Raw genomic sequence first — 21,605 nt, 5'->3', positions numbered from 1 at the left:
TCTTTGCACTTAGTTTCTTAAAGTTGCTATGCATGGTCTTAACTTTAAGAATGAAGGAAATGCATTGAAGAATAGCTAATGATAAAACCAGATTACACCAGTGGTGCCACTGCAAATCAAATGCAATTGTCATTCATCTCTTTCTGACCTCCAAACTTTGCTTCAGTGTAAAATCTAAAGTTACTTGAATGACTCTGTCTTTGAATACTGATGATTTTTAAAATTACATATGTGTTTCTTACATGAATCAGACATATAGTAGCAGTTTAGCACCTTGTAATAAGAAGTCGTAGAACAAGACGATACTTGATTCCTTGCACCCGGTAGAAGTAGTAAATCTCAGGGCAGTTGATAAAATCAGAACATTCAAAAAGATTGGTGTCAAGCAATAATCTTTACATCTCATTTATACAATACATAGAGATTTTAACACCAGCATAGACGTCCCTAGGTAGCTGTTGGGTTCAAACTATTTTATTCTGTTATGCTGAACTGTTCATATGAAGGAATTCAAAGATATGTATCATACAATTTTAAACAGCAGTGCCACTGTTGTCTCAGTAGCAAAAGCCAGACTACAATGAATTTACCCATCTTGTGAAACACAGCGCTAAAAATGAACCTAGAGTGAATTAAACCATTTTGGACTATTTGTCTATATATAGGTTTTATGAATATAGGGCATTTCAGGGACAGAATGCATTTTAGAAACAGAAAAAGTCGAAAAAAGCCATAATGCTCAAGATCCTCTCACTCCCTTCAGTGTTTTAAGAAATTTTTTCACCATATAATGTATGTTTCTATCATATACTTGATTAGTTTCCTTTAAAACTGTTTATACTAACCATTCATATACTTGCCCTTGGAAGTTTATTTCTTACAGTAATTGCTCAATATAGAAAACCATTCAACATAAATTCCTTCTTGTCAAAGCAACCGATGTTTTTCTGTTTTATGTGCAATTCTAACTTAAATCTACCACCTGTCCTACTCCCTTTACATTGTTACTTATTCTTGGCATAAAGGTTTAGGAGAACTGCAGATGTGGTTAACTCAAATCTTTCTGAATAGAGCTAAGATCTTAGAGTTAACAATACACTCTGGGGAGTGCTTGTTTTCTGTTGGCAGACTCAGGGAGACAAAATGAATTAGTTTATGTTTGAAGGTTTTGTTCATAACCAGGAGAAACAGAAATGTCACATCACTCAGATTCTGCAAAAAACATTGTAAATACTAAGACTCCAACAAGATACCTTAATTTGCCAGACTGTGGAATTTCCATGGCTGATAGTGGACCTAATTATGATTGGAAATGATACAGAACATAATCCCTTTTCTTACCATTTTGTTCTTAGCCTTATTATCTGATATTTTTCTACCCTGGAGTACATGAAACAATCTATCCATACTCCTCATCTAGCTACATAACTCAGAAATGTTTTGCCTTTGTACTGAGCAGACCCACAGTTTCTTTTTGTGATTAAACAATTTCATCACATTGCTATTATTTCTTTGGGTCACATGACGGAAACGCTCCAAAATACTTCGCCTTACATGATTACGATCTGCCTTTACTTTGGGCCAAATTCCAAGGTGGTGTGAATTGGTGTAGTTCGATTGGCTTCCATGGAGCTGTGATGATTTGTGCCAGGCGAGCATACTTCCTAGTTCACCACTGTTCTCTTTGATCTTTACTGCTTTATTTTAATATCTATCTTTTTACTAGAACTGGTCAGAAAAACTCAAAGGGAACAATTTTCCATGGGAAAATGCAGTTAAAACCAAATCCTTCATAAAATTGTGTCAATTTTGTAAAAATTCAATTAATAAAGTGAAAAAAGTCCTAATGTCTTCACTGTGCATTAAGCGGTGGGGTCTTTTGTCCAGCTGGATGGAGATGAATTGTCCCCCCTTTAACTGCAGGAATGGGGCTTGTATGGAGGCTGGTGGAAAAGAGGCCATTGCCTTTTTAAGGCTCCTCGTCCTGTGGATTATCTTTCCCAAGTGCCAAGCAGGAAAACCGTGCATCCAGAATAGGTAGATTAAGTTTGGAGGGATGCTGCTCCTTCCCTCCCCAGCTGGCCGGAAGACATGGGGAGTATTTATATGCAGGGAAATTCTGGAAAAGCCCTCCTTAACCCAGATCAGACAAGCAGCTCTCTCTTGCCCATGGAAGGAGTTAAAGTACATGATCCCCTGTGGGCATTACACTAGTTGCCTCTTTTCTTGGCGGATTAGGAAGGAATTTTCCCTCACTGCCAAATTGGCCTAGGCGAGATGGGTTTATCGCCATCCCTGCAGCGGATTGGGGTCCTATTGGGGTAGGAAAGGGAAGTTAAGCTACAATGTCACAAGTCATTATGTCCAGTGCAGGTATTCCATTGGGAATGGACATGGATCTGATAAAAAATGGATGAGTAAAGGAACTAAAGGAGCAGAGGCACACTTTAAATAAGCAGAAAAAAGGTGTTGGCGCTCTTATGACTGGTATGGCTAGGAGTCAACTCTCCCTCCTTCACAGCACCCCTTAACCCTCAAATGGGGAATGGGTATCAGGGTCCTACCAGCAGGATGGAAGCTATTGAAGTCAATCAGCATCTCTTGGGTGTCTTCTTTATTTCATCCTTAACCAATGACTTTGCTTTTAGGTAATGGGCCAAGCACATGTCTTTCATTCAGGAAATGTCATATGTTTAAAAGTCCCTAATTCCTCAGGCTAATTGACAACACTGAGGAAGTTATTTATACTTTGGGGTCACTTTAGCAATTGCGGTAGAAGGTTCTCTGGAATTCATAGTTATATATTTTACAGTTTAATTAAGGCTAGTTTATACATTATTTCCATTTTCTTTCTGCAGTCCCACAATTCATTTTCAGAAGAAACTACACTGTAATACAAGTTTAGCATGTCTTGCTTTTAAACACTAATTTAGAGCTGAAGTTAAACTGTACCACTAATGTATCCCCCACGGAGATTACCTAGATTCCTGGGACTCTGTATGTTGGTAGCTCAGGGAGGGGGAGTCAAGGCAGACTCAGAGTCTGATCAGCAACCAATGGGGATGAAGATCCCCCCCCCCCCCCCAGGGAGCTCAGGAGAGGGGAGAGACCATTTTGGGGGCAGTCTGGAGCCAGAGGAGAAAGGGGCAGGACTGGCCATGCGGGAGCTGGTAAACCCAGGCCTGCATGCAGGGTTCCCCCTGAGAACTGGCCTCTGGGGACTGGAAAGCAAGATCCCTCAGCTTGAGCCCTTCCCGCCCAAGGTGTCTCCCAATTTGTAGAGTGTTGTTGGGAACAGTTCCCCCAGTAGGCTGAGTAAGCCTTCCAGCTCCTAGGTGGGAGAGGCACCACATGGCAAGCTTTGCTCTGGCTGCTAGTCTAAGGCTGCAGCTTGCCGTGTGTGTGCTGGGCCGGGCGACTGAAGTTTGGATTTGTGGTGTAATTTTGTAATCTGCACCTTGAGCCCTGCACCCCTTGGTGTTGAGGGGAAATCCTGGGACCAGAAGCAGCCTGATGCCTGCATGCAGAGGATGCCTGCCAGCAGAGACCAGCCCTTTTGCAGTGACTAAGGAGTCCAGAGTCATCTCTGAACCTAAGGATCATTCCTGGAGCATGTGAGTGCACTGTCTTTTAGTTAGTTAGTCAGGGAAATTGTTTGGGGGAACCCCTATTCCCTGACCGGTATCCTCAAACCAGGGAATAAGGATTTTGGGGATTTTAATAATCTGCTGCCTGAGATCTTTGGTAATCTGCTGCCTAAGTCCCTGCAGAGGGACTGACCACCTTATCCTAATTGTGAGCCTTTTGGACTGCACTGAACCCAGTCAGCCACACTCCTAAACCACTGCCCAGAAGAGATTATCGTCACAGGTCATCAAGGGCTCCAACAAAGTACGCGTACCAACGGGACACTAATTTTACAATTGCTACATCAGGTCATGCGCCAGGAGATCCTAAAAAGCATGTTTTACCCTGTTATGTTATATTTCTCTCTGAATATATTGTACGTGTGCGTGTTATTCCTTGGGAGTCTCCAACTATCAGGCAAGTAAGTGGGAGTTATCCTGTGGTTAGAATTTTCATCCCAAGCTGCTCTGGTGACCCTGCCAGGAAGGAGCGAAGGGAGAGGAGGCACCGCCAATTAAATTCATAGGGGAGAAAAATAAAGCAGATACACCCTACTGAGCGGGTGGCGAGATCCATAAGAACCCAGGCTTGTCCATCAAAACCTATACGCAGATTGGCATTAAAGAAGGAAAGAGCGTGGAGAGGGGCGTTACACTAATATGTATGATAGCTTCCATCTGTTCAATGAAATAAGCAGAAACTGAAAATCCTAAACCCATTTTCCTGGAGGATACCTTTGCAAACTTGAGCCTCTTGCATCCTTGCTCAAGCTATTTACATCAAATCCTTTGGGGAAACTAAACTTCCATTTTTTTTAAAGCACAAAATTTGAGGCTCAAAATTAAATATTTTAGAACTTCCCAGCTGTCAGTAAGGGCACAGAAGCTTTCTAGGGAACCTTGAATAAGCAGTGATGTTTGGATTTCTAATCACTTTAACAAAACACACTAATTAAAAGGAATATCCATAGGGAGTTAGTGTAGTTCTCCAAGATACTGTTCATCTTTGTGTTGCTTATGCCAAGCAGACCTACAGTGAAGGCAAGGGGAACCGAATAAGCCATAAGAGTAGAAAGGGAATTGCAGTTAACAATCTGTGCAACAGCATTTCTACTATTTAGCTGACGGTTGCAGGACTTTGCATAACTACAGTAATAAATTTATCCCCTGAGTTTATCAAAGTCTCTCAGTGGTGAATATATTATGCAACACAGTGAAAGCAAAGTGTCATATTGCTGCAGTTTCACTACAAATGAAAAAAAGTCTTCAGTTTAATTTGATTATCAGCATTTTAATTTTCACTGAATGTCCCCTATGATTACGCTGCTAGCATATATATATATATATATATATATATATATATATAGTTGGAGGAAAACAGATCATAATATTTTGATGTGGATTACATGCAAATAAAAACAAATGTGTTCCAAGAAATGCATTGTGTTTCATTTTTTAAATAAATAAATTAAGCCAAGGAATGTATCTGCTTTTTTTCTTTTAACATGATATTAAATTTTGAGAGGTGTTTAGAATATATTTATTTTTTACTTACTAAGATCTACCTCCGAATGAGTGGCCAGCTGCTCTCATCTTGAGTAATCTGTCATTTCTGAAAGTGCTATCCACCCAAAATAGTAGTTAGTAGAATGATAGCATATATCACCAGATACCATAGCATATTGTGACCAGTCAGTATGGTCACATCACTTCCAAAAGTATCATTACCTCTTTAAAATATTCATTGGAAATCAGTTGCATTGAGTGCAATATTTTAGGTGCCAAGTAAGCCAGATAGAGTCATTCCTTGCTCCTCCATAAAAATGGATTTGGACATGCTGGAGAGGCAAAAATGCTCCAAGTAGGTCAGGTTGATTGTGAGATCACGAGGAAAGACACTAAATCCAAAAAAAAAAAAAAAAGCAACATGACAATCTCTTGTTGCCTTTTTACTAATTGCCTGTTTATTCTTTCATCCATTTTACCTTTGTTCTTTTTTAGATGTTTTTGGCTTTATTTTGCTTTTGAACCATGATTTGTTTTTTTCTCTTTCGATTTCCTCATATTTTCTATTGATCTCCATCTCTTATATATTTGCTTCTTGTCAATTCTCCATAGTTTTACCTCAGTTTCCATCTGTATCTTTTTAGTTTCATTTTACTTGCACTTTATTTACTTTGAAAGTAGGCAGATGTTTCCATTACTTTCCCTTTCTTCTTTTAGTTCTTCAAAAGTCTCAATCATTTTATCTGTCCCTTTGCTTTCACTTATTTTTTTCTTTTATATCAATATCTGACTCATTTTTACATTCCATATTTTTCAGCATTCTGTAGCTTATCATCTTTCACTAATTATGTAGCTTCTTTGCCAACCATGTGAAAATAAATACCACAAAGACAATAATCTTCAAGACATTTTGTTGAGTTAGATGCATTGCTATTATTTTAAGTGTTTTTCTGATTGATTATGTTTATCATTCATGATGTTATTGAGTCACTTCATACTATTTTTTTTTTCAAATAGTCATGACATGCAGGAATGAAATTCTAATAGCTAATAATGACAATAAAGATTTTTGACTCTTTATTGGTGATCAGACCAGGGACATAGCTTAAGAAACATTAGTAGTGAAAACTGTGTAAGAACTATTTGGTTGGTTATTATCCAAGATTGCGGTTGCATATTTTTTGTAACTGCAGCAAAAACTGCAAAAAAAAAAAAAAAAAAAAAAAAAAAAGAGTGAGACTGAAAAAGAGAGTTCTTATAGTGCCAGTGTAAACTGGGGAATAAAATTAAGTTGTCTTGTCTTGTCTCTTCCACTTCGCTTGTTCAGAAAAGCAGGCAGGCAATTTTAATAATGGGTCATCACTGAGCTCTTCTGCTCAAAAACACCCAGACAACCGCTCCAGTGACTATAATCATTGGAATCTAACCCAAGACCTGCACAGCATCTGGTTAAAGCTCTAGGTAACAATTAGAATGACACCTGTCAGATAAAAACTAGAAGGAATGTAGTGATAATGTCTGTGAAAAGAAATGTAATTACCATCAAGATCATTCTCTGGAGTTTCTGCTGTATACCAGTCTGAGGAGGGTCCTGTGCCATTGACTGTCATGGCAGCTACCTGGAAACTATACTGGCTTCCTTTATCAAGTCCTGTTAAAAACACAATTTAAACCAAATAGAAAGAAAAAAAAAGTTTTATCAAGATTCCAAAGTTTGCAATTGAACAAGAGCAAAATTACATACTGTCTAGTAATATTCCAACTTCTTTGCCATATTGAGTTGTGTAGGTGAACAGGCCTGCATTAATATATTAATTTACATGAATAGCAATAGTGGATACGTTCCTATATACATATTCATTTACAACAGAAACACTTTCTATTACTGTTGCTACTTAGTATCAATTCGGTTTAGCTCATAGACTTAATTCTTGACCATATGTGGATATGGTGCAGCCATCTGGCCACCAAACCTCCTAAAAGTGTTTTATCATTTGTTTTAGCCTATACTGACCATGAAGTAAAAGAAAATATGTTTCTCTAAATGTTTGCAATTAAAAGTATGATCAAAATTAAAAACAATTGAAATATATCAGTCATTGGGGAACCTACAATAAAACTGGGTAGCAGCTATTTAAAATAATTTTTGTAACTCTAAGTTACTTTGCTATTGCAAGTTTCTTCTTTATCCTGCAAAAACACCTGCCCACCAAATAGAGGATTGTAACAAGTATCTACAACTGAATATTTAAGTCATCCATTTAAAATAACTGTACAGTTCATCTTCATCAAACATATTTTATTTTAACAGGATGTTTTGTTTTTAAACCTGCATATTTAAATATATGTTTCCATTACCTTCCCAAAACAAAATCCCTAACTTAATATTCTGAAATGCAGAATATCTTCTGCATATTGATACCCTGCAGAGACAGCCAGGACCCATCCTTCTATCCTGCGTGGATGCCTACATTTGAGTCTCAGTTTACAATAGCAGTCAAGACTTCAAGGATAGTCTTTCTTCCCAAGCAATGTTGAATTTTCCAAAATTGAAGTAGCTCTATTAAATTTATATTAGTATATATAGTACAGTGTGCATGCATGTGCGTATTTTTCAGAGGGATATATCATAGACTGTGATTATATCAGTGGGACAAATTATGGAGTCACGTGACAAAGTCCCTTCATCATGTACCTTTGATTACATCACCTGCACTATTGCCACTAATCCATCACCACCAGGCACACTTCTAACACTCCAAGTCTTTAAGCAGCCACCATTTTTTATTTTGAAATCACCTATCACAGAAATATTTCATCTTTTTCCAATAAATATGACATTTTTATTCCCCCAAAACTACCCTGCTCTGCACCCAGAAGTCACTGGTCCTGCAACCCTTACTGAAATAGTCCCATTATCTTTGAGACTATTTACATGAGTAAGAACTGCTTATGTAATGAAGGTTGCATGATTAGGTCTCAGTTATGTAAAAACTATCTTCTACTTTTGGTTTTCTGTGACAAGAGAAAGTTGGTATTTTTTTTCCAAATATAATTTCTTCCAAGTAAATATAATTTTTTGTTCCTTAGATACTTTTGTGATTTCCTGAGACAGAAATATGACAAACAATACTTTTTTATTTTAAAGTAAAGGTAATGGGGTTACTTCAGGGGGAGAGCCTGGGTTTCACCTATGGTACTTAACTTCTTTCACAATATACACATATTGCTTTTGCAATATGAAAATATACCTGTGACAGTCTGACAATATCCTGTGATATCCTGGACAAACCTTATGGAACTTTAAGATAAACTATACTGAAAATATGTTAAATGTTACTGAGTTAGGACTAATACTTTTAGGGACCAATTTGTATTAAAATGAAATTGTGAATGTGTTATTGTGGAATTGATGTACCTTCTCTAGTAAGGAGGCAGATGCTAATGTACTTCCTTCATTATCAACCTTTTGAAGCCACCCCCCCTCCAGGAAAATTATGCATATGCTAGTTCAAACAGGATTCTCTGGGATGTTTGGATGAATAGCCTGATTTTAAACTGGCTCAGGGCCTTCTTCCTGATCCAGCAAACAGACAGGATCCTGGTCCACAGAGGGCCCACTTCTTAGGGGAGAGTTGGAAGCACTGGACCTACTGAAGTCCATAAGACTGTGTGTTTGTTCTGAGCTGATGCTGTGTGGAACTTGTAACCACTAAGGAATCCCTTTGGGTGGGGATTTGAAGGAATACTGCCAGAATCCATGTTAGGGTTGGGGTGAATCCTGGTAAACTTATTAGCATGTGTTAGGTTCTTTGACTGTTTTTAATTTGTAGCACTTTTACCTTAAGAATAAAATAGGCTTGCACAGAAGGAACTGTGCAGTAACGTATAACTGTAGCAATTACATCTATTAACCGTCTCTGAAAAGAAAGCAAGCAGATGTGCTTGGACAGCCTGTCTGTGCTGGGAACAACACAATGAAGGCAGGGAACTGTGCAGCCTTGAAATACCCCGGTCAGAAGGGAATGAGATGCGGGCCTCCACCAAAGAAAGGCAATGGGTAGGGAGCTGGAAGCCTGACAGTGGGTGCTCTTGCTGAGCCACTGAGGAGAAATACAGGTGCAGTTGCCCTGTGACAGCATTCTCCTCTAAAATGGACTCAAATGAAATGTTTCTTTATTTGTTTAATGTAATGTTACTTTTAAAGTACTGATTTGGCTGCTCTCAATTAGCATGGCAATTATATTTTTTAAATAGTGTAGTGTTGGACCCTTCACACTGGGAAGAGAGACTTTTCCTAATACAAGAAGAAAGATGGAGAAAAAAGATATGTGGCAGAGGTCATTGTACTAAGAGAAAGGATGTGTTGTTGACTCAGTGATCTGAGAAACTGAGCAAGGCTTAAGCTGAACAGAGGGAAATTTGCTTTCAAATTCATTAAGGTGATGAAATCCAGGAGACAAATGTCTGATGAAAGCATTAACGAGAAAACAAAAGTCAAAAATATAAAAGTAGTTTCGATACAGCCCAATAAATGTCACCTGCTAGCAAAGAAATCGATGTTTCCTTGAAGTGAAAATTTATTTCATTCCCAAAGCTTTTAATTCATCAAAATCTTGCCAGCCTACACCATGAACACTGACCTGTGAACAAGTACCAGAGGTTGTTTGGCTCCAGTGTTTCTATCTCACCCCTGCGGGTAGTCTTTCTGTGTCGGATTTTATAGCCGGAAATAAATCCATTTTGTGTGCCTGATGGTGGAGGTAGCCAACTAACTTTGATGCTCTGTAAAAACAGGAGATATTAATGTTGAAATTTTTGCAAAGAAAGATGAGAAATGAAGTCATAATAAATGGAATCACAAGTAAACAAAAGTGTGTTGGAGGGGTGGGAAGGGAGAAATAATAGATGTCAGGGTTGTTTTTTATAATAACATTGATTAATTTTTATTATTATTATTAGCTTCAGAACAAAACAAATGTAATTTAAACCAGGCACTAAATAGGTTTGAAAAGATTAAAACAATATCAATAAATCTAACTATTAACTGGCAAAATTAACAATGTGAATGGTTGAAGGCTTGGGAAATAAATAGCCTGGTCCCTGGCTGGAAAACTGTCTCCATTTCAGAAACATTTCATTTCAACAGGCCAAAACGATGTCTCAACTCCTTTCTTTACTTCTGGGATATTACAGCTGTCATCTTCATATGTGAACATTGTGAAGTTCTCCCCCTGCAATCTCGACTGGTGTATAGCTGTGTCACCCCAATTCCTCACTCCTGGTACCCGATTTATCCCGCTTTGCAGTGTGAACCACCCACTCTTGGGTCAGCCCACGCCTAGCTTCCTGCAAGTAATCATGGTCCCTGATCTAGTGAAGGAGTGCTTCTGGGCAGCCACTCATTGGATAGATTCCCAGCAAACACCCCCAGTCCCAGATGCAACCCTGGGAACTGCCGTCTTGCAGGGTTCAGTGCTGTACATTGGACCCTGCAAGTTTATTTACATTTGTCTGTCATTTTATCAAAGAAATTGATATACGCCAGCTCTATCAGTCTAAGTGAGGTCTCTGCAAACACTCAATCCACATGCACCATTTTAGATAAAACAAACAAACAAGTTTATTCACTACAGCAAGATTTTAAGTGAATATAAGTCAGATTAATATAAATCAAGAGATTAATAATGCGCCAAGGAGTTGGTCACAATTAACTAAAAGATAACTTGCATCCTAAACTAAGATTAATATTTCTGTAGATTCTCAGTCTGTGAAGGTAGCTCCCCCACAGGTGGTTGTGAAGCCTCTTGCAACCAGGTCCCCTGCCGCTCCCCCCCGTCTCCCTCCGGAGTAGGTGCCAGTCCTTGATGGAAGATAGATTCCAGGGGAGAGCCCTGAGACAAAGATGCCTCTTTGTTTTAACAAATTTCCTTGACACCCCTGGGTCAGGTGATCGTCCATGTCCAGCAATGGGTGTGATTTTTCCCTCTTAGCTAAAGTGCTCAAAGGTGCTTAGGGCAGTCCATTATTCCTGGATGCATGCCTCTGAGGGGCGTGTACCTTCAACTTTGTGTTTGTCTGCATCTATTCAAGCCATGTAAGACACACATTTGGGGATATGACCTAGCAGAGTTTCATATCTGTACATATGTATGACACTGCAGGAAACATGCTACCATAACAATAATGTTCAGTATGTCCTGAACATTCCAAAAACATCTTACATGACATACTCTGCATCAGACAATACACAGTTACACTGTCAGGGTGAACATGAATGATACACAAATCCCACCATAAGGATGTACATGGGGTACATCGTGTCACAAACATATACTATGGCTCATCTCCACTTTCTAGTGAACCTCCCCAAAGGCATGATTTTCAGCTGAAAAGTGAAATCTGAGCTAATAGGGGAGCTTTTGTTGTTCATCAGTATCTCTTCCGTAGGACCACCGTCTGAGAATTAACTCTTTGTAAGACTCTGGTCCTGTCAGGTACTGAGTGCCTTTAACTCCCATTAATATCAGCAGAAGATTAGGGTGTTCAAGACCTCAGGATCCAGTCTTTAATAGAACCTATGCAACAAGCTTTTGGACAAAAGGAAGAGTCATCTATGGGGCAGTGTATAGTTTTTGACCATATACAATTTATTATCATTATTGAACTGCTTCGTCCATGCACGAATATAAATTATGACATATATCAAATTAATTACTGCAATATAAAAATCCATTTTGCACATTTACTGAATAGTGATTTATTGGTCCAATCAATTATACAATTCAAAATCAATAGTGGGGTTTTCAATGCTAAATGATGTAATGTAGCAATACAGTAAAACAAACTGCATTTTTCAATTCAAGCAATGATGGTCTTTTAAAAAATGGATTTAGCAGCTCTGGCTGTAAAAATTGCTTTCATGTAGTATGTTTATGGGAAAATGCAACTGCTGAGAAAACAGATACTATAAACACGGACATAATGGAGAACATAGAAAATGCTTCTGAATTCTTTTGGGAGGTTAACAGTAATTCTGTTAACATTTGCTTAAATGAGGAATTTTAGCTCATATACATCTGAGCACTCTGCATGATGATGCACACGTCTGTAAGATCCCATGCATCCTTATTTCTCTTTGAAGTCAATAGTGATGACAGACCCTTTGAATAATTGGCCCCATTAGGGCAATGGGTTTGATCTCACATTCAAGGTGTAATGCATAAAATTACTTTATAGCTAGACAAGGCCCAGTCCCTTACAGCTCTACCCAAGGCTATCACCATTATGGTAACAGTTCACTTTCACCTCAGCTCAGTCTCCAGGGACACTGCAGCAATGTTTTTTATCAATAGTACTTAACATGTGACCCTTGCTTCTCAAAAATCAATGGCTAAGGCTCTGAAGTGCCTCTTGTCCTTCACTCTGTTTGAGAGAGAATAGTAATTACCCGTACTTTCATCCTTTATGTTTTATACAAGGGACAATTTACTGAAAGAAAATATTTCACTTCTGTTTTACCAGGATTCCTAAAGAAACCATAAAAAGATTCAGCTATCAAGCTTGTTTTATGAGTCTTTTAGGCATGGACACAAAGGAATTTTAATAATGCATTTAAAAGATTTTTCACCACCTGTGTATTACTGCAATAATTCCACTGTAATTAGACTGTGTCCACTGGCCTGTACTTCAGTTAGGTCATCTCCAGCAGCACCATATCTCATTGGCTTCATTCAGAGCTACGAATACTCTGCAATTCTGAAAATATCGTCCTATACTTCTAGGGACACAGCAATGGACATGGCACCACCTCACGCATAGCAAGCGGCACAGATTATAACTGTCCACCATAATGGTTAGAGACATCTTCAAAGGACCTACTCTTTTAATGATTGCAAACTATATTGCATGGTACACATTAGTTCGACTGAGGACTTATAAGTGAATGTGTTCAGATAAAATAGGTATTGACCTGAACTTTCATCCAACATTCATTCTCCTATTTATAAATGATGCATACATGTCGTGTATATGCTGCAGCTCCTGCTTTTCTTCTTCTTCTTCTTCTTTTTTTTTGCAATGCTAATGGATAATGAGGTCACAATTTTCAAAGAAAAGTTCGATTGAACATGCAAAAGTGTGTTTACAGTTACACCAACTAGATCCACAAATCAGGTAATGCACCCCACCCAAGAAAGGTCAGTTATGCTTCCACACTGGCCAGTTTTGAGTTCATATACATATCTGATTTGCACATGCCCTTGATAGAAAACCAGGCCTTGAAAACTTTCAAAAATGTGGGGAGGTGAAATAGAGTTAAAATAAGAGGACTCTGGAGTGAATTTATACAGTTGTTCTGCAGAATACATACACACATATAGTTTGCATAAAGTTGAAAAAGAAGAAAAATGCAAATTAAAATCATCTCTTGTGGCCATATCTGATGATTTCATGCAACTAAGAGATATGGGCTATAGCTTTCTACACATAGCTACGAGCTAGAAACAACTGAGTTCTAATCCCAAGTCTAACACTCACTTCCTATATGACTTTGAACACTCACTTAACCTATTCAATGAATAGGCAGCAAACTTGGGAGTCAGGAGTCCTACATTGTATCTTTGAGTGTGCCATAGACTCTTAGGCAAGCACTTACATTTTCTTTGTCTTTGTTTCCCTGGGGATAACATTTTACTTTTGTAAAATGATCTGAGATCTTTGCATAAAAGGCTCTATTGTAAGTATTATTTCTGCCTCAGTCTAACCATATCTACTTTTTACCAATATCAAAAGCAATGTTGTGCAGATTAATTATTTCATGTTTGTAAAGTGTTGTGTATTGTATGTATTAAATATTATTAATAATAATTTCTGTTCAAATTTTGTTCTTTCAAATTGTGTACTGCACATACTTTTAGTGCGCTGACAATTCATAGGAATATTACGTATTGCCCTTTGGTATAAATTCAATTTAAACAAAATTCCACTCCCTCTCAAAATGAACTCAATTTAGCGAGAGATTTATATTAAATAAGAAAATAATCCATCATTATGAAGAGTAGAACTTTCTGGAATGGATTTCACAGCACCAGTCATTCTGAATTTCTAGCTGAGCCATGCTATTTCCTTAAAAACAGCACATTCCAGCATATTCTACCACATTACAGCAGTCTGCATCCTACATGCCATTGTACCAATAGTTCCAGTACTTCTAGGGAATGACATCTAAATGCACAGTACCATTCACACCAGACACCAGTTACAAATAACTACGGCCTCCTAATACATTTGATGGAAGGTGGTAAGATTAGTTTAACCCATCTTCAGTACTTGAGAAGGAGCAAAGAAATTGTCTTATAGGATCAGATCAGTAGTAGTAGCCCAGCTAGTCCAGTATCCTCTCTCCAATAGTGGCCAGTGCCAGCTGGTCTAGAGGAAAGTGCAGGAAATTTTGCATTAGGCAGTTATCAGATAGTCTGCCTTCAGGAAAAATTTCCTAACCAACTCCCAATATTCAGAGGTTGGCTTATTCTGTCAAGCTTGAGGGTTCCAATCTCTCCCAAATCTTTTTTTTTTAATTGCTATTAGTAAAGTATTAGTAAAGTAACTTACTGAATTACTATTCAAACTCTCTATAGATTTATTACCCATATAAATGTTCAATTGATTTTTGAATCCTGCTGAGTTCTTGGCTTCAATGATATTCTGTGCCAATGACTTCCACAGACTAACTTGTGCATTGTGTGAAAAAAGCATTTCCTAGTATTTGAATTTGCTACCATTCGGTTTAATAGAATGTCTCCTTGTTTTTGCGTTATCAGAAAGGATGGTCAGACAGTCCCAATCCACCTTTTTAATTCCAATTAAATCAAAGTCCCCTGAATAACCCTATTCTCCTGAATAACCCAGTCAAAGGAGAAAATATAGACTATTTCCTGAATCAAGTATCTTTTGAAGAACATGTGGGACTTGAGGAGAAACTCAAAGATTATATTTAAGACATATTTAAGTATAGACTTCAAGGCAGGTTATTGCTTCAGTTTTCTCAAGTAAATGTTTCCTTTTAGCCTGAGAACATGAAAATCAATGTATTATTTGAGCATTTAAGATGTACTAACATTGGCATAACTGTAAAGTAATTGATTTCATCAGTAAGTTAACCATCCTGAGGTGAAGTGAAGGGAGCTCAATGTACTGTCACTTTGCTACATGTGAATACTCTCACTTACGGCATAAGAACAATTTTCAAGAAATGCCCATTAGGTTTTATGTAATTGGCTTTTGTGGGACAAAGATTAGGATTATATGCAAAATCCAAACTCTATTTAGAAACCAAACTATGAAAGTCTATGGAATCGCTGCATGATGAAATGTGTGTCTCATTTTGAAAGAGTTCACATGTACCTCAGTTCTGTGAGAAAACAAATGAAGCCCAAGCATTTACAAATGATATCAAAATCCTCAGACTAAATATAGTACTTTAATTGAGCACCCCTGTAATTGTGACTGAAAATCAGTTATCTATCCACCTAAGTGTCTGTATATATGCATATAACAGTATAACAGAGCTACAGCACTCACAGTTAGGGCCAAATCTTGAATATTGACCTGATCAACCAGGCTAGGCCCCGAGGCTCATTGTGAAGGTCCAGGGTGGAGGTAACTTTTCCCCTGAGGCTGTGAAACAGCTAAAGATCCCCCCCCACACACACACACACACCAGAACCATAATAGTTTTGCTGCATATGGGAATCACTAAAAGCATAAGAGGTGAGGGAGAACGAATTCACTCCTGATCAAGTTACTTTCCATTAAAACTTCAGAAGCCAATGGAAAACAGGGATGACATTTTTGTGAACACTGAACCATTTTCCAATCCATTCTAGCAAGTCTGTTTATATATGTGTGACACCCTGTATCTGTAAACAACACCCCCAAAACCCATATTCACCAACGTCATATAATTGATATGTGTGGTACTCGGTGTGTTGGTCACCGGTGTTTATCAGTGTAGGCTGCGTGCGTGTGTCCCTGTGTAGATGCTGTCCCAGCTCTGGCCAGGAAACTGAGACGGCTCTCACGATGGAATGAGTTGACACGACCACAGATTAGCTGAGTAACGAAGGCGCCCAAGCGAGGTTTATTGCATGCGGCACAATGAGAAATGACTTACAGAGTATCTCTGGGTCAGTTTCATATCGGCGGCGTTACAATGGTCTCGGCCCAACGGCGGGACTTTCCATTATCCCCTAGACCGGACACCGGTATTCCCTCTGACACCCTCTTCTATACACTGTTACATACACTTTCGGTCTGCCCCCTTTCACGTAGGTAGTTGCCACCCTCCTGACGTAGTCTAATACCACCTTTTTCCGTTGATTGGCTGATTTGGGCACCGCCACTCCATGTATCATTTCTACCCATCAAAGTGTCATTTCAGAGAGTTAGTATCTTGGTACCTCTTATACCCACTACATATTTTAGTAATATTTTGGCAGTCTTACAACCTTGTAGAATCAGCACTTTCCTATACCAGTCTCAGTTAACTTGAGTGACCCCTTATACTTCTGTTCACTCGGCTTTTTCCATTTAGGCCTTAGCCTGTTTTACAGGCCTTAAGCTCTCACTTCTTACTACATTCCCCCGCTTTTTGTCTTTTTATGGGGAGGATGTTTACCCATCGTCCCGGAAAAGCATAATGCATGGACTTAAAGGTAACCCAGTGGGCTAAACACTGTTATGTGGTCACCTCCTTTGTTGCTATCCATACATTCATGCCCCATCTGTCCCTTAGTCTGCACATTCCCTCGTACGACTGATGGACAGATTTTATTCCCAGTTGTTTTTGGTCCCTTATGGTGGGCCTGGGAATGTTAGGTCCGAGACCATTTTATTTAGTGGGGTTCAGTAGTTCATGCTGTTGTTATAGTGCTGATACTTTGTGTTAAAATATACCTCTAATAGATATATTAATTACTATAACCATGAATATATGAAATATGATATATATGATAATATATGATTATGAACCTTATGACATTTGATATGATAATATTGTTATGACAATGAATATATGAACTATATGATATATGTGATAATATATGATTATGAACCTTATTGCATTTGATATGGCAATGTTGTTATGGCAGTATTGATAGCGAGTTCCATACCTTTTTCCACATGATTTTGGAGGATGGTTCTTCTTGTTTGGTGTCGCACATAGCAGCACATGCCCACCAAAGCAATGACTGTTAGTCCCTGTATTACCATCAAGAATACACTAAGTGTTCGGACTATTGGGTGTAGGGTAATGTCTTCTGGGATTGCCCACCAAGGCGTCTGTAATGCACTCTGTACACTATCTATCTCATCCATCTGTTGTTGAATGAGATTGGCTATTGGTATTAGAGATTCTTTACTTCTTGCCACTAAATCATGTATCTAATTTCAAATGTTCTATTGGAGGGAACATTTCAATTAATAAGCTTTGGATATATCCAGGGGAGGAACAATTTCAGCAAGAGTGTTCACACTGCTGGTGGACCAAAAAGCATGAGTTCCAATTTGGATAGTACTGGTTATTGGTACACAGAATCCTGTCTCCCTTCCAGGGCACGGGTACCCATGTATAGTGAAATTGGAATACCCCAAAGCACATACCACATCATTTATTCGCACTACTTCATTAACCAATTCCTTTTGTACCAATCGGGCCCAGCCTTTTTTGGTGTTATTGGTGTCAACTGTGGCATAACATTCACAGAGCCACCAGCCTTGCTATAAGATGCATATTATCAAGTGATTGCATATTGGTCCAACAGTAGGCTACTGATACCTCCTCCTGTTTTCACTGCCTTTCCTATTCCACTTACAATACTATTTATTTTTAAATTAAGATTTTCAATATCTGCTGAATTCCATATGGACATGCCAAGGCCTGAGCCTTCCGGTATAGTTTTTGCAATCTCTTTTTTTTTCCTCTTTGCTGTTCCCATAAGGGATTTTGTGACCCTTTCCAAAATTGTATTTGCATTTCCAATTCTAAATTAAACCAATCTTTCTGTAAAATTGGGTACTTGTTGGATATTATTTTAAAAGTCTTGATCTGCTAAACATTAATATCCTGTTGGATTACATGTGCTATCATTGTATGTGAAGTTATACATTATTTCTGTAAATGCCACTAGAACTTGTTGTGAGGTCGGAAACACCTAAACCACCTATTCAGGTAAAACAATGGAGTGGCCAGACACTGTTAATGGCTTTCATTCATTCATTCAAGGAGAGAATCCACTATCCTAGAGACTATATACAATGTGGGATGCACATTCACAATGCGGTACTGATTGACCAATGGAGAGCAGCCCCTACACCACATGCATGACCTGTCCAGCAAGCTGGGAGTAACTATAAGAGGGAGGGAATGACATCACCACTTGGCTCCACTTACCTACAACTCAACACCTGAAGAACCATCTGGAAGACAAAAGGACTTTGAAAGGGAGGCGAAGGTTGCCCAGCCTGTGTTTAAGCAATTGCTTGTACCAGCTAACAAGGGTGAGACATTGCTAATTCAAATCCTGTTAGTGTGTAGATCTTAGGCTGTAATTTTATGTTTATTTCATTTGGTAACTACTTTTAATCTCTTTACACTTGCCACTTATAATCACTTAAAATCTATTTTTCTGTAGTTAATAAACCTGTTTAATGTTTTATCTTAACCAATGTGTGTTTGAGTGATGTGTTTAGACAAACTCTGTTCAGTAAAAAAAAAAGATGATGCACGTTCCTTCCACTTTGAGGGAAGGGTGGACTGGGTAATAATCTTCACTAGTTAGGCTTTTTTACCAGGGCAAGATGGTATAGTCCTGGGGTCCGGGTCTGGGGAGACAGCTGGAGCTTCCCTCTTGTTGGTTCATGAGTGGCTGGAAAGCATTCATTTAACTACGCTGAGTGTGGCCCCTGCCTGTGGATGGCTGTGCAAGTACAATACCTGCCAGAGGTCTGTAGCTTGTCACAGCGACACAGTGTGAGACGGAGCTCAATCTGGGCAGACAGTGGGTTCAGAGGTACCCCAGCTCCCAGAAGGTAGCCCAAGGTTATTGCATTCCATCACAATATGTAAAGCAATGCAATGGATATAAAGGACGACCTGACCATAGACCTTAGTTCCATTTATGCCACTGACATATCAGGAAAACAACAAATTGATGATGCTTGATGTCCATAATAAAAATATTTAACACACAATGTCTATCTTGCATCCTGCATCCCACAACATTTACTTCCTCTCTTCTAGAAAAGATCTAGCAGTGTGGGTTAAAAAAGAACAGACCCAAAACTTAACTCTAGTCTAAATCCAAACAGGACATTTTTTCCCCTAAATTCAAATACCCCTGAGATCACTGCACCCCTTGACTCTGGCTGGGACTGGAAGTGCTAAGCTATCTTGTAAATAGACTGTCCTCATGGTAAGCCTGGAATATAAAATACATCTCTTCTCACAAGAGAGCCTGTTTGCTCAAGCCTGCAATCCCAATATTTAAGACCTTTTTTTTTTGGCAGATCAGCTAAGTCTTCCTATTTAGAAGACTGATCACCACTGAACCACTGAACATTCAAAGATTCAAATAGAAGTTCAGTCACTAGCTGGATGACTTATGTCCCAGGAACAACACTGAAAATACAGTGCAAGACACTACAAACAGAGGGGGCACAGTAAGGGGTGTACCTTACTTCATGATACATTATTGTAAATGAAATGACCTACATACTTAACATGTTCTCTTGCCCCATTAGTATGTGTGTGCAAGGTTTTATATTTAATGTGAAAGCTTCATTTCCCCAAATCTGCTTGCTGCTGTCAGATCTATCTCTGCCTGCAAACCCCTTCAGCATCATCTCCACTCTACACATGACGTGCTCTGCACAGGTAGGGAAGTCTCTATTGTACAACTAACATGGAAGCTGCAAATTGACTTATAAAACAGGTCTGATGTCACCGGCAGTTGCCTTGGATTCCAGCAGTTTTGAAGTCATCAGTCATGTTGTTTTATTAAACCATTTTTGCTCCAAAAAAATACTAGGATTTTTACACCATTAAGACCCTTCCAGTGTTTTTAGGGTATTTCTCTTCTGCAAATATTTCCCCAAATAGCTTTCATATTAACATTATATGGTCAACTACTTAATACCATCTAAATGCCACAATCTTTAAAAAAAAAAATCAGGAAAAGGAGACTGATATAATACCTATGCACCTCTTCAAGGTTTTCCTGAGTGGCCCAGCCCAGGAAGCTGGTGGGATTTTTAAAAGTGTGACATTGACTTAACTTTCATTGTATCTTGACTAAGCAGTTACTAAAAAGGAGAGAGGGGGACATAACCATACACAGGTGTCTAAAGAGTATAAACATCAAGTAAAGAAAACAATTATTTAGGGTGGCACAAGGAAGTATAACTAAGAGTAATGGATAAAATTAAGTATGAGGAAAAAATCATTTCTAATTTTCAACCCCCTATTTTCTATGCTTTTGTGATTGCAGTTATTGTATATGCAGTGGTATATTGGTCATTCAATTAACTAATTAAATAAAAAAAACCCAAGGAATATTGCTCTCATTCTTTCTAAACTAGCCTACTCTATTATTGCATGTAGATATGATGGGGTTAATAAACATGTACAACTTAATGAAGTACTCCTTGGAGGTAAAAATATAGCATTAGAAATACTATCTACCTGGTTTGGAATTTTTCAACAAAGCATTTTCCCAGTTAAAAACAAATGTTGACTTGTTGAAAGCAAAAGTTTTAATGGGACCACTTTTAATTAATTTCCTGTATAAAAAAATTGAAAAAAGTTTTGAAGTTGTCAAAATGGGATGTTGTCATTTCCTAAATGAAAAATTCCAGATTATTTTGGTTCAAAACTTTTCATTTAAAAATATAAGTTTATTTAGTAAAAAAAATGTAATAAAGAGGACAAAACTGAAGTGAAACATTTCAAAATTGTTGAAACAAAACATTTCAATTGATCCAAACTGATTTCTAAATTGGAAAATTGTCAAGATTTATACCTTTCGTTCCAATTTGGGATGGGAATTTTTTTTGAAATCTCAAAAATTTTCCAAAGAGAGGACAACCATTTCCTACTCAGCTCTTAGTACTGTATCATAACAGAGGTAAAATATTTGATTTCAACATGAACCCCTTCTCTTATGACTCAGGCTTACTTATTCCAGCAATATTTGCTTTTTTCCTCTTGTCAGTATTCTAGCTTCCAAATAGCTATAAACATGTGGACTAATTAACCTCCATAAAGGCCAATCAGCAAATTGACATTGATACTGACTGCAGCCTCCTGGCAAAATAAGAATTCTATCATTGTTTATTGACTGTCACATTGCATATGTAATTGCCCTGGCATTTGCCAACTCCAGACATACAGGGACAGCAAAACCATCTGCAGGAAAC

At 38.2% G+C, this 21,605-nt stretch overlaps 1 protein-coding gene across 4 annotated transcripts in view; it reads right to left on the bottom strand.

Moving 5' to 3' along the window:
• DCC (DCC netrin 1 receptor) overlaps window positions 1–21,605 on the bottom strand; it is a 653,315-nt gene that overhangs the window by 50,056 nt on the left and 581,654 nt on the right. For all 4 annotated transcript variants that reach the window (XM_067545413.1, XM_067545412.1, XM_067545415.1 and 1 more), the window contains 2 exons: window positions 9,776–9,917; window positions 6,673–6,783 (listed from right to left, as the gene is read on the bottom strand). In XM_067545413.1, coding sequence (XP_067401514.1) covers window positions 6,673–6,783; window positions 9,776–9,917 — 253 coding nt within the window. The remainder of the gene's footprint in view (window positions 1–6,672; window positions 6,784–9,775; window positions 9,918–21,605) is intronic.

The sequence above is a fragment of the Emydura macquarii genome, unplaced genomic scaffold, assembly GCF_026122565.2.
Source record: "Emydura macquarii macquarii isolate MOO-44397 ecotype Brisbane River unplaced genomic scaffold, CSIRO-AGI_Emac_v2 contig_1045, whole genome shotgun sequence".
Taxonomy (NCBI): domain Eukaryota; kingdom Metazoa; phylum Chordata; order Testudines; family Chelidae; genus Emydura; species Emydura macquarii.
Note: the sequence above shows the minus strand (reverse complement) of the source record. Positions and strands in the feature narration are given on the sequence as shown.